Source organism: Otolemur garnettii, unplaced genomic scaffold (assembly GCF_000181295.1).
Source record: "Otolemur garnettii isolate 467f Iridium unplaced genomic scaffold, OtoGar3 scaffold00126, whole genome shotgun sequence".
In the NCBI taxonomy this organism is placed as follows: Eukaryota; Metazoa; Chordata; class Mammalia; order Primates; family Galagidae; genus Otolemur; species Otolemur garnettii.
The window spans coordinates 1,716,008-1,729,208 of record NW_003852521.1 but is presented as its reverse complement, the minus strand read 5'-3'; the positions used below and the strand labels follow the sequence as shown (position 1 = coordinate 1,729,208).

The following is a 13,201-nucleotide window of genomic DNA, read 5'->3' as shown; positions in this document are numbered from 1 at the left end:
TAATGTACACTTTGTGTTACTGATACTCATCTCTCTCTAAATACCCCAAATTAGAGGGCTGCTTGCACTTAATTAGTACATACATAGTATATTGCTTCTAAAATTTTGAAATTACTATATTGAGAGAGGCTTAATTATCTTGTTCAATTGCCTTAAAAGTATTTCTAATAAATATCAATTTTTAGGTATTCAAAATGTTGAGGTTTACTGTGGGGTGTTACAGCAATGAATTTTCCAGAGCCTTCCTAGGGGAAAGCGTTAACCCCAGTAGGTGCACAGATAAATGCTGTGACTCACCCGAGTGTCACCAAAGGCATTCCCACACACGGAGGACAGCTGTCGTTCTGATTCATAACTGTGAAATTTGTGCTTCTAATTGCTGTCAGCTAAGAAAAGGTAGATTGACTTGAGCAATGGCCTGATATTGAAAATCACGCTAGGATCATTAGGGGACGTGGCACGGCGGAATTTCTCCTGACACAGACATTGAATTTTTATTCTTCAAATAAGGCTGTATGGGGCAAAATGGTGACTTAGGACACGGGCCAGATAATGATGAAGGGATTTCCATCATTGGGATGTGGTGCCTTGAGGTTTTCTTAGACAGTATAGGTTTTGTAACCTGGTCACCATGCTGGATACACATTCCAATGTGGTAATACATGGGGAAGGGTTTTGATCAACAGTGAAGACAGAGGTAGGGGTGAGTAAGGAAGGGGAAGGCTCATCTCTTGGTGCGGATTGTGAGGCCACCTTTTTGTTTCCCACAGCTGCTGCCACTCGGTGCACACAGGTAATTAGCATTAATGATGTCACTAGCCATGCAAGTCTCATTATGAAATTAGCTGCTTTGCCCAGCGTCTGATTTGGCAAGCCAGCTATTCACACAGGTACCAGAGCTTGAGGAATTGGAGAAGAGATCCAGAAAACAATTTGCAAATTGAAAATGAAGACATCCGATGTGTATTCCCTGAAATGGTGCTTCATGTTATTTATGAGCCTAGCATCAGTGAAAAGTATCTAATCATGACCTGCTGCTAACTTTTTAAAATATTAGAGTTTTAACAGGTTACTACATGTCTCAAATATCTATATATACACACACATATGTATTTGCTATAAATTAATTAAGAGGCACATATTTTTCTCCTTGCTCATAACCTCTCAGCAACATTCATGATAGAAAAAAACTTTTAAAAATGTGAAATTATTGTTAACATTAGGGAGAGATTGAGTTTTCTCTTCATCTCCCTTATTAAAAGTTTTGCAAATACAGTAGAACCTCTGTAAGTTGATCCCCCAGGGGGCTGAAACCAACTGGTCAACACATGGAGGTGGTCAATGTAAGGAACTAGGCCTGCCGTCTTGACATGTCCACGTGGCGCATATCTGGTCTACGAAAATTAGGTCAACTTGAGGAGGAGGTCAGTCTAGGGAGGTGGTCAACAAGGGAGGTTCTACTGCACTGTGTTCCTCATAGAAGTATCAGAAAAGGAAGGATTTCTCAGACGAGAGGCTACTTAGCCTATGAGAACTCACGGTGTGGAAGGTCCGAATGGGGTTGAGGTAGGTCTCATTTGGGGCGTTGCCAAGTTTGGAAAGTGCAGCCAGAAGTCCCTCGGCTTCCTCCGCCTGGCTCGCATGGTAGCGCTCCAAGTTAAACACATGTGCCACGATGTGGATGGCTAGACGGGGAGGGGACACACCGGACATGCACCTGTGAATTTCTTTCTTTGTAATCACTCAAAAGTACCATGTCTCTGTGCTCCTGTTTCTCTGGGGTGGTTTTTGTCATCTCCAAGGAAAAGTGATTTATTTGTGCGTCTTGAATGGAGCAGGTATTTCTGAAGATACTGTCTGACTCTCCAGATTCTTTTTAATTATATTAAGAAATAAGGTAAATCTCAATTCATCACAATTTAATGTTAAAATAACAATTATTTTGGAACTTGAATAATGCCGTGTTGTTGTATCACAGCATAATTATATATGAGATAATTCTTAACTAAAGAAATTTTACATCTATATTAAACTTAAGAAGTCAGAAAGTCTTACTCCAGAATACTCTGCATCCTACGTGTTGGTTTATATGTATACGATACCTGCGATAGATACCAGGGGAGATGTTGTTTCTGTTTGCTCTTAGACATTGCATTTTTGTATGCATGTTAGTGTATAGTGGTCCCCTGTCCATGGTTTTACTTTCTGTCATTTTACTTTTGGGCAGTCAATTTCAGTCTGAAAATATTAATGTTAAATGGAAAACTCCAGATGTAAACAATTTATAAGTTTTAAATTGTATGCTGTCCTGAGCAGTGTGATAAAATCCTGTACCGCCCCACTCTGTTCCACCCGGGATATGACTCAGCCCTTTGTCGGGCAATCTTTGCTACCCACCCATGAGTCACTCAGTAGCCACCTGGGTGATCATGGCATCCCAGTATTTGTGTTCAAGTAACCCTTATTTTACTTAATAATGGCTTCAAAGCTCGAGAGTAGTGATGCCGGCAATTTGGATATGCCAAAGAAAAGCCAGCAAGTACTTTTAGTGAAAAGGTGAAAGTTCTCAACTTAATAATGAAAGAAAAAAAATCATACGGTGAGGTTGCTAAGATCTACAGTAAGAAGCAATCTTCTATCTGTGAAATCGTGAAGAAAAGAAAAAGAAATTTGTGATAGTTTTGCTGTCACACCTCAAACTGCGAAAGTTACAGCCACAGTGTGTGATCGGTGCTTAGTCATGAGGGGAACGATTACATTTGTGGGTGGAAGGCAGGAACAGAATTACGTTCTAATGGGCAGCCATCAGGTCAGTACTACCCACAGCTGCAGGCGTCCACTGGGGGTCTTGGGAAGTGTCCCCCGCAGATAAGGGAGAACTTTTATATGTGTGTATATGCCCTACACATACACATAAACACATGTATTTGCATGTGTTTTTGCTGGTGAATTGAAATAAGCCAGGATTTATGGAACTAAACATATCTTCTAGATCAGCGGTTCTCAACCTGTCACACCCCACAGGAATTGTATTAAAGGGCCGTGGCATTAGGAAGGTTGAGAACCACTGTTCTAGATGTTCTTAAGCGGTAAAGAAAGCTTCCTAATTCTGGTGATGTCTAAATTCCAAATGAGGAGAACAAGCATCTTCTGGTCTGCGGAGTCTGCCTGCGATGCTACTCTTTCTTGTCTCGGGAAATCTGTCGGGACGCCAGCAGTCACAACATCCAGACAATGACATTACAGATGCTTTTCCTGCAAATGGGCCCCTGGCTGGGTGGCTGGGAGATACCCACCACTGGGATCAGATTCAAGTGTAGAAAGAGGATTCATTGTACGACATGCAAACGCTTTCCCAGTTGATAGCCTATGTTCCCTGTGCCCACATGGATACCAGGGGCTACGACATTGTTCAGTCTGTATGAACTGAAGGCAGGTTATGGGATCCCCATAACTGTACGCTGTGGGTTGAGGCATGAAGGAGGGAGCACAGGAAAAGCAGAAACTCCTAAGGATGCTGGCTTCACTCTGGTCCCTGCTGTTCATCTTCGGTTCAGCCTCTATTCTCTATTGCCTGAGTTCCCTCCATCGTTCCCTTTTCTGACTTGCAAAGATCTACACGTGCTTTATGACCCAGTTCAGAAGTGGTTTTCTATGATTGCTACAAGTATTCATTACACCTGTGTCCCCAGTGGACTTGGCTCAAGGATGGACTTTATTCCTCTTGAAACCTCAGCACCTGGCACATTGCTGAGCCCCGGTTAGTATTTAATAATTAATTGCTGAGTGACAACGAGACCACAGAGAGGCAGCAGGGGTAAACACAGGTCAGGAAATCAATCTGTAGCTGCACCCCTGTCGGAGTGTTCTCTGCTGAGGTGTGTACTTATATACTCACACATTTTTCTTCAGCCTTTAAGTTGAAAATCTAGTCAGATCCACTCTTGGTTGAGGTGCACCAAGGAAGGCAAAGCTCGTGATGGTGTTTCTGCCTCTGTGATGTTTCCTGCCTCCTACGGGGTCAGTGTGGTTAGGGCCCAAGAGGTGGCGGTGTATTTCCCCTTCAGCAAGCACGTCTGCCTACGCCGTCACGTCTAGGAAGGGGCTGCCTTGTTTAGTGTCAGAACACTAGCGCCATTCCTTCCCAGGGCACTCTGTGTAAAATGGGCACTACTTGTTAAGTTGAACACAAACACTGAGCAGTATTCCTAATTTCTGTTTTCTGATAAGTATCTCAAAGCCTTTACAAACAGGTAATACTTCTCAGAGCTGACGTATATTGAATGCTTACTAAACACCAGCCACTGTTCTAAATGCTCTAGGATATCATCTGATTGGACCCGCAGGTGTTAGTCTTATTCCCATTGTACAGACCAGTATTCAAAGGGTTCAGGAATTTAGTCCATTAGCGGGATAAATAAATGGGACTCTGATGCCGCATCTTTTGCCCTTTAATGCGTATTGCTTCTTTTGACTAATCAGTGATTATTGCACCTTCCTGTTTACTTAAAACTAGTTTCTCCTGCGGGCTTTGGTGAGACTCTTTAAGTGGGTTCGCTTGGTGTCTTTGATCTGGAGTCCGACTGTTCCTAAGGCTTTGACTGATCTGGACATTTGGAGTCCTCATCATGGGCTGGCGTAAGTGCCCCCCTACACTGCACCCCTGAACCCTCACCTCTCTGCTCCATCTTTCCTCCTTCTCTGGTGACAGGGAATGGAGCTATTCCCAACCTACAGGAACAGAGACTGAGCTTCCCACCAAATTAAACGACTTGCTCACCCTTGTATCCCCTGCGCGTGATAGAAAGACGGGGCAGGATAAATTCTCGTTTATATCATTCCCTGTTTTATAACATTCCTCTCCCGTGTAATGAGTTGTGGATCACAATCTGTTTGCTATTAGATTGATTTCCACATGAGAATTTGACACTGTTAAACTAAATTTAAGTGCGTTGATTGAGTGAACGAAGATATTGAACTATGTATTTGGTCCTGTTGCCGGGTCTCCCATAACATAGCTGAGGAAACTAATGAAGTAGTATAAGCAAGCCCAAGACACTTTTCAAGAGGTAGCTCCTGGGGGAATGTGTTGAAAACTATTCTCTCCAGCATTTTTCATGTGCTTTAAAGTTCATTTCTTAAATATTCCTTTGCTCCAGCTTCCTCCATTTTGTTTTCTTTTCACGAGGTAGAAGATAAAAAAGTGGAATATTTTATTTATCTCAGCAATTCTCAGAGAGAAAACTGCTTATGCCCATTTTGTTTGTCGAAACATTTTATTTTCCTCTTACCTCTGGTCCTAATTTTACGTGATCTCAGCTGGAAACTAAAGATACAGCACTACTAAATTCAGGACCGTTGGGATTTGATAGATTCCAGGGGAGATAGTGTTTTTGTTCTTTTAAAGATATCATATAATTTTTCCTTTACATGTTTTAATTTTTATAAATAATTTTAATCTAAATAAATAGGTCAAATCGTGACCCTGATGTCTATGTTACAGTGACTATTGCTTCAGTTACGTGATAAGATAGTGATGTGGTTGGATTTTTCTCTCTGTCATCAATGTCATTCATGTTATTAGCATTATCATGTAGCAGAAATCAGGCCGTCAGTTACTTCTTTCAGTCTCTGTTTTCTCATCTGTGAAATGGGTAGGTTGGACTCAACTATGAGGTATCTCAGCTCCCTTCCAGCAAGTGGCTCTTATGTCCTCCTCTGAAGTTAACTGGGAACATTTATCATCTAAAAGGGATTGGTAGACCAAATGGAAGCAATGCCAACATGAAACTTATTTTCGCATGTTTTCAAAGTCAATAGTAGCTTAAATGGGGCTTTTCAGTCTTGGAGTAAATCTGGGGCCATCGGCCATGCTGGTGACTACTTCTTGGGGCTCCTGTGGACTTTCCATGGACACAGCTGTGCCTTTGGAGGAGCCCAATGTACTCATTTCCATAAGCCGCCCGATCGTGCCAGGCTGCAAGGAGCTACAACTGGATCTTTCTACAATTTGACGTTCTCCTCAGAGCACTTTTAAAAGAGCAGCAATTTTGGAAACACTGCACACATACATTTAATTGGTGTGTGAACTTCTGAGTTCAAATAAGGAGATTTCATTGAAGAGTGAACAAAGAAATCATAAAGGCTACAATTAGAGCCAGTTGCCCTGAGAAAGTCCCTTTTCCTTCCTTCTTTCTTTCATTTTATTTCTCAGGAGATCAAAGGAAGCATAATTGAGGGGAATCTTGGAAGGGTGGCCAGTTCTTGCTGTCTTTCTGCCTGCCTGTCAGTGATAACAGTCACTTCGAGTTAGTCACCTCCTAATTAAACAGCCTTTAAAAACGTGGACCCAGGGACAGATCCTGGCTTGATTCTGCAGCCGTAATTTGGCCAAAAACTTTGAAATTTGGTCTGATTTCTGTAGGAGGACTCGCTGACTTTGGCACCATTGTGTGTACCATGCGTTTGTAAATCCCATTTAATCCTGTTAGCCGGGAGTGGAGATAGAGGTTCCCTGGAGCTCGCAGCGCCTGGGGCAGAACTGGTCCACAGCAATTCCTTAGGGGTTGGGGACCAGCAGGGTCTGTGCCTTTGGTGCTGTTCTCAACCCTGAGGGCTCCAAAACTTCATTTTCTCAATATGCTTATTCTGTCCTCCCTCCCCTCATCTTGACCTTGTTATGTTTATTGATGTTTTAGCAACTTATCAGAAGCTGCGATGGGGGTAATTGTATATCCATAGAACTTGGACATAAGCTGCCAAATTCACCGAGAGCACTGCCTAGGTCACTATTTATAGCGCCCTTTGATGGAAGCTCAGGCTCAAAGTACTACTTTTCAGTTGGGAGGATCTTCAAAGTCTACTGTGGACCAAAGGATTTAGAAAGATCCACATTATAAGAACGGAGAGGCTGTGAAACTATGATTTTCATACCAGTGGGGTTATAGGTCCCTGAAAATGATTTATTAGTGGCTGAAGAACGCCCTGGCAGCTCTTATCACAGGGGGGTGGACAGGAAGGCAGGAAGGCAGAAGAGGCAGCCTCTCTTCAGGGCATCCCCATGATGTCCTTGATTACGGACACCATTGTTTGCCTCTTCCCTCCCCCTCCCTAGCCTACTTCCACGGTTTCTAATTACATCCTTTAATGAGTTGACCAATTAAAGCCTGCAGTGCGACTTACAGGAGAACGGATGAGAAATTAGAGGCTGGCACCACACTTGGACGTGGGTGCGCTTCCTCCAAGGTTACACACCTCTATTAAGCCAGGCGGCGATTTGAAATGCAGCATAATGGGCGATGCTAATAAAATAAAGGCAGGGACATTTTCCGCTGCTCCCCAGTGAATACGCCAGAAGGACAAAATGTGAAAAGCGAAGGTGTATCTGTGAAACTGGGGCTTAGCATTTTGTCTCTCCTAAAAGCGCAGTTGCCAGCCCCATTTCTCCAGTAATGTGAAATGTAATAATTGCTTTGTCAGGGTTTGGGAGAAGCAGAGCGCTCTCTTCCCACCTCCTGCCTTCGCCCGGAGTGGAAACAGCAGCAGGCGTGGGTTGCCATGGAGGTGCAGACCAGGGGCCTGCGCTCCCAGAGGCAGCTCCTGCGGGGAGCCCCAGGAGATACTGGGGGGCCTGGCAGAGCAGTGGGGGTTCAGGAGTCAAGGGGCTGGAAGAATACTTGATTCTCTTCAGGGACATATGAGGGAAAGGGGGAGGAAATACACCCTGTTTTCTTTTGTTGTGGCTGTGTGTGGATTTATGACCTTGGGCGACTGACATCATTTCAGTCCCTTCACTCCCGGCACTGATTCCTTCACCCCAAACTGCTCCTGCGCTGAGTCTGGTCCTTTCCCAGGTCTTCCTTCACCCTCTCCTGCCTGCTGCCAACGTCTGCCCACCCTCAGGTCTGGCCCAATTTGTTAGGACCTTTATGTGTCAGGGACCAAAATAACCAAGATGGGAAAGACACAGTCTCAGCCCTGGACTTGACCAGAGTCTGAGGAATTTCACTGTGTGGTAGGAAGTGTGACATTAGACCTGTCACAGGGGCAGCTGAGTTGGGGGTAGGGGGGTGGGAGTTTGGGGGCTGGAGCAGGTGGTGAGTCCTGGAAATAGCAGTGTCCCACCCCGTGAGCACGATGACGGGGGTGCCCCACCCCGTGAGCACGATGACGGGGATGCCCCACTCTGTGAGCACGGTGACGGGGATGCCCCACCCCATGAGCACGGTGACAGGGATGCCCCACTCTGTGAGCATGATGACGGGGGTGCCCCACCCTGTGAGCACATTGACGGGGATGCTCCACTCTGTGAGCACATTGACGGGGATGCCCCACTCTGTGAGCATAAGGAGGGAGAGTGAGAGCATTTCAGGCAAGAGAGTTGATCAGGCAAAGGGACAGAATGCTCGGGAACTCCCAGGAGCTTGAGCTGCCCCAGGGGAAAGAGCAGGGAAGGTGTGGTGGGAGATGGGATGCCTGGCCTGTGAGCAGGGCGTCGTCTGAGGAGTTTAGATTGGATCTTATTTGCGGTAGCACCAAGAGAATAACCTTGCATTCTGCAAATTCCCAACTCTGTCCAGTCCTGACGCTAAGCTGCACATCTCATGGAGATTGTCTTACTGTTCTTTTACTAGGACAGAGGAAGGGGCATGAGGAACTTATCTGAGATCACACACCAGTCAGTAGCTGGGGAATAAAATAACTTGGCCATCTGCTTTTAGCCAACTGCTGCCCCATGCTCAATTATACTCCATTCCGAAAACAGCACTGACCCCACTAGTTTCAGAACATTATAGCTGTTCTCAGGGTGTCCTGGGTGTGGGAGACATCCAATATACATTACTAACACATTATACCATGGACATGTGATCACATATGAAGAAATATCCTCAAGGTTTAAGGAGAAAACTATTTCATAACAATTTTTCTTTATTCTCCTTTATCCCTTTCTGATATATTTTGATGTTCTTTTCTCCCTTTCTCTATAATGTCTTTATAACTTTCTCCTGGAGTCTAATTCTGCCTTAAAGGTATGGGATGGTGATAGGATTTTATTGCCATTTTCCTGTGTGATGCAGGAATTCAGCATACTTAACATTTTATAGGAATCCTAAAGATTCCATGAATTTCTTCTTGATAAGCCTCCCAAGGAGCAATGTGGCCTCTCTGCTTGGACATCAGCACAGGATGGGGGACTCAGTACTCTTAGGGGAACTTCGTTTATATTTAATATCATCCCCATGGTCTGGGGAAGATTTCCATTTCTGAGCTGAGAGCTGGTTCCCCGAGTTCTTCATTCATTCATTTCTTCATTCATTCCCTCATTCATCAAAGAGTATTGGTACCTGCGCACACTCAGCCCTCTCGTGGACCCCTGAAGACGAAGATTGAGTCATCTTGTTCTGTGCCTTCCATCCCTTCACTGTTTGTTTTTTTTTCCCCTCTAGGACATGATGTCTTTTTACCCCTGTTTCTTAACAAACCACAAAGACCTTTTTCAACGCTCTTCTGGGGTTGACTTAATCTGGCGCTGAAGACAATCACTGGGAGAATCTTCCCCTCCTGTCTCACTGCACACCCAAAGCTGTGTTAATTGGCACTTGGGCACCGTCTGTCATGTCTTGTTGCTTAATTAAATTCACATTTGTTTTGAGTGTTCCTTTTACTCTGCTATTTTTTATGCATGAGAGGATAAAAACAAATGAGGAGAACATTTTATAGTTAAATTAGTTTGAGAGAAACAGTCCTGAATCATAACTCCTTATTGTTCAGATAGCCTTTTATTTCAACATCTTTGTTTTCCTACAAAACCACCAGCCAGCTGGTCATTGCTCCTCTTCCTTTCTCCCCCACTATAGTTTAACCTTGGCCTTGGATGCTAATTTTGAGTGCTTTCCTCTTGAATTAGAAATATATAACAGTAACACTTTATATGCCCATAAGGCTTCTTATCTTTTCAAGATCTTTTTATATTCTCAAGTTCAATACTATTCAGAACCTGGTTCACATGATCTTTCTTTTCCTTTTTAATGCCCATGACACTGTTTGATATTAACTTTCCTATGACAACGAATGAGATTTTGAGGATAGGTCCATTTCATTTTCATTGTGGATTATATTAAATAGCAAAGTGTTCACTTTTCAAGCAGGTATTTATGATTGTGTTATCAACAAGCTTAACTACTCACAAGTGAAAATGGCATTTTACCAACTTCTCTTTGACAAATTTTGAGGTCTTATAGGGGAAAACTCATGGATGAGTATGCATTGGAAATTTTAAAGTTCACATGACCAGATGAAGGGCAAAGATTTCTTTTACCTAAAGGTAAGGCTTGGGGAGAGGTGGAGTTAAAACTAAACTATAAAGTTAAACATTAGAGTTAGTAAATCCACCAAGCAATTAACAAGGACTTACTCGCATTAACAGCTATCCCATAGGCAACCAGCTTGTGAAATTTGAGGTTTTTGTCTAATTGTCTCCTCCATGGTCCTCTGCAGCACTAGAGAAACAACAAGAAAACCTAATTTAGGGAAACATCCCAATGATAACAGTATTATGACAGTTGAGAGATTAGGACTCAGGCTTTGCCTCTAAATTGCTTAAAGTGAGACTACAAGATACAAAAGTTAGTGACCACTAGTCAAACTGGGAAAACAAAACGGTTACTTGCTTTGCTGACATTTTAACTCAAAAATGATTAAGTTAGTTATTCTCTGGCTATGCCGGCTATACCTCAAGACTCTTAAATAAACCTGCTAATATCCACACCTCACACAGCTTCTTCGTTTAGAATATGAAAGGTGATAGCCATCATCTTCATCTGTGTAGTTTAGTCTTTAAATTATTTCTTATTACACAAAAAGGCATTATTCTCATATGCATCTATATCTAAATATTCATAAACCCCCAATGGTGATTTATAGGTGAACCTCAGAGATACCATGGGTTTGATTCCAGATCACTGTAATAAAACAAATAGAGCAAAAGTGACTCACACACCTTTCTTGGTTTTCCAGTGTGTATAAAGTTGTTTACCTTATACCATGGTGTATTAAATGCACAATAGCATTATGTCTAAAAAAGTATATATTTTAATTTAAAAAAATTATTGTTAAAACATTCTGACATGGAGATGAAGAGCAAAGCAAGCACACATGGTGCCAATAAACTTGCTCAACATAAGTCAACCACAAACCTTAAATTTACAAAAAAAGAAATATCTGCAAATACAGTGAAGTGAAGAGAAATAAAATGAGGTATGCCTTTGTATTAAATTATTTTGTCTGGTTGTTGAAGGTCTCATTTTCTGTGTGCTATTATATTTAATTGGAAGTACAGGTATAAACCCAAAATAGTGAAATTAATATACAATAGACACTCCATAGCTAACCCCACTATGATCAACCTTTTGCGAGAGTTGACCTAATTCTCACAGACTGGACATGCACCACGTGTACATAGCAGTACAGTAGACCTAGTTCCGTCTGTTGACCACCTCCATATGTTGACCTGTTTGTTCCATCCATCCATGGTGGGGGTGGATTTATAGAGGTTCTACTGTATTAAGAAATGTCGGTGTTAAAATTTACATACTAAAATCTATATGCTGAGATTGTGCTTTCTGAGGGGTAAGAACTCAGATATTTCCTGAGTGGCATTTTCCTCAACTGCTTATCAGTCTTCTTTTCATCAAAAATGGTCATAGTTCAAGCTGTTAGAAAGTTTCCTTCTCTGTGGAGCAAAGCATCAGGAAAGGAATAAGCAATGAGTTCGATGTTATATAAGAAGTCCATGGCAAGAGCAAAAGTTAGATCAAATGGACAGATTATTGATGTTCATGAAACTGAATATGGGAATATCTATAGTCAAGGGTATCTTTGTCGTCAATGGTACTTATATTAGGAAGTCACAACAACTATGATTATTTCAAATATTTTTGTACTTACAAGACTTGTTCCTCTAATGAATGAGATAAGGTTTCGGCTGATAGGCAGTAGAATTAGCATGCAGTTAAAATTCAGACACAGTGCCGATGCTCGTGCCCAAGCCAGGGCTGACTGTCCATAGGTAAAGACACAAAAAGAGATGCAGTGAAAACAAGGAAGCCGGGGAAATAAAATGCGTTTTGTTTTCTAAAACAATAATGTTCAAACACCAATTGTACTTACACCCAAAATAGCTCTTGTGTAGTAGAAAGATTCCTCTTCTTCATACCAACAGAATGTGTCAATGAACAGATACAAATTCACTCCCAGCCAGAGGAGCTGGAGTAGGACAGAAAGAGAACCAATCAACGCCATCTCCAGCCTTTTCTTCTGCTCAAAATCCCTGGGGTTCTTCTTTTACAGTGAAAGAAAAAATTCTCAATACTACATATTAATCAGAATTACTCTCTATATTTATTTTTCACAGATGAGTTTTTAACAATGATCATAATGGTAAGAAATTATTAACTTTATTAAAAAGATTGTAAATGCGTAGAACTCAGTTTCAAGTAATTTAGTGAAAAGGCAAAACCTTCTTAATGCACATTGCTTGACAATGATGTCAAGAAGGAGGAAATCTTTAAAAACAACTTGGAGAGTATTCTAGAAAGATTCCAATTTCATAGTCTAATTCAAAGACTTCATTTGATGTAGGGAAGCATTCATACATTATGCAAAAACAAACTTCTTGACTTTCAAAATAATTAAAACTGAGCTCAATCGGAAAACAACTTTGCCTGATTCTATAAGGATGAATTAAATAATAGCAAGGGAATGTTTTCTAACAAGTTTTGGTCTTTTGACTAGAGAGGAATACTCCAAGCTACTTAGCCTTCCTGTGCAAGTGATCCTAAAAATCAAAGATGATTCAATCTACATATTTAAAGTTGAAAAACAAACATGATACTTACTACTAATATGATGGTGAGACCCTCATGTAAGATCCAGCACCCCATCCTGACACTTCTCGATCAGGAAATGATTCCTTCTATTCACCAGCCTCTGTAGTCAGTCCTCAGTAAGGGCTTCTGTACTAAATTATTTCATCTTTTTGTCTTAGGGAGCACCTACGGGGAGTAGCTCTCGAGGAATTTCTAATTAAGGACTTCTTGCCAAAGGCACATCACCAAGCCGACATGCCTCATGACCTGGGTAAATACAAGGCAAGCCTCTGTCTAATGATTCCTTTCTTCAAAGGTTTTATAATAAAAGAAAG

General features: G+C 42.0%; 1 protein-coding gene across 1 annotated transcript in view; it reads right to left on the bottom strand.

Annotated features, from left to right (window-relative positions):
• Window positions 1-12,941, bottom strand: part of NOX3 (NADPH oxidase 3) — a 57,352-nt gene extending 44,411 nt beyond the window's left edge. The window contains exons 1-5 of the mRNA XM_003797858.1: window positions 12,897-12,941; window positions 12,169-12,264; window positions 11,947-12,057; window positions 10,415-10,499; window positions 1,540-1,685 (exon numbers count right to left, since the gene is read on the bottom strand). Coding sequence (XP_003797906.1) covers window positions 1,540-1,685; window positions 10,415-10,499; window positions 11,947-12,057; window positions 12,169-12,264; window positions 12,897-12,941 — 483 coding nt within the window. The remainder of the gene's footprint in view (window positions 1-1,539; window positions 1,686-10,414; window positions 10,500-11,946; window positions 12,058-12,168; window positions 12,265-12,896) is intronic.
• Window positions 12,942-13,201: the final 260 nt, after the last annotated feature.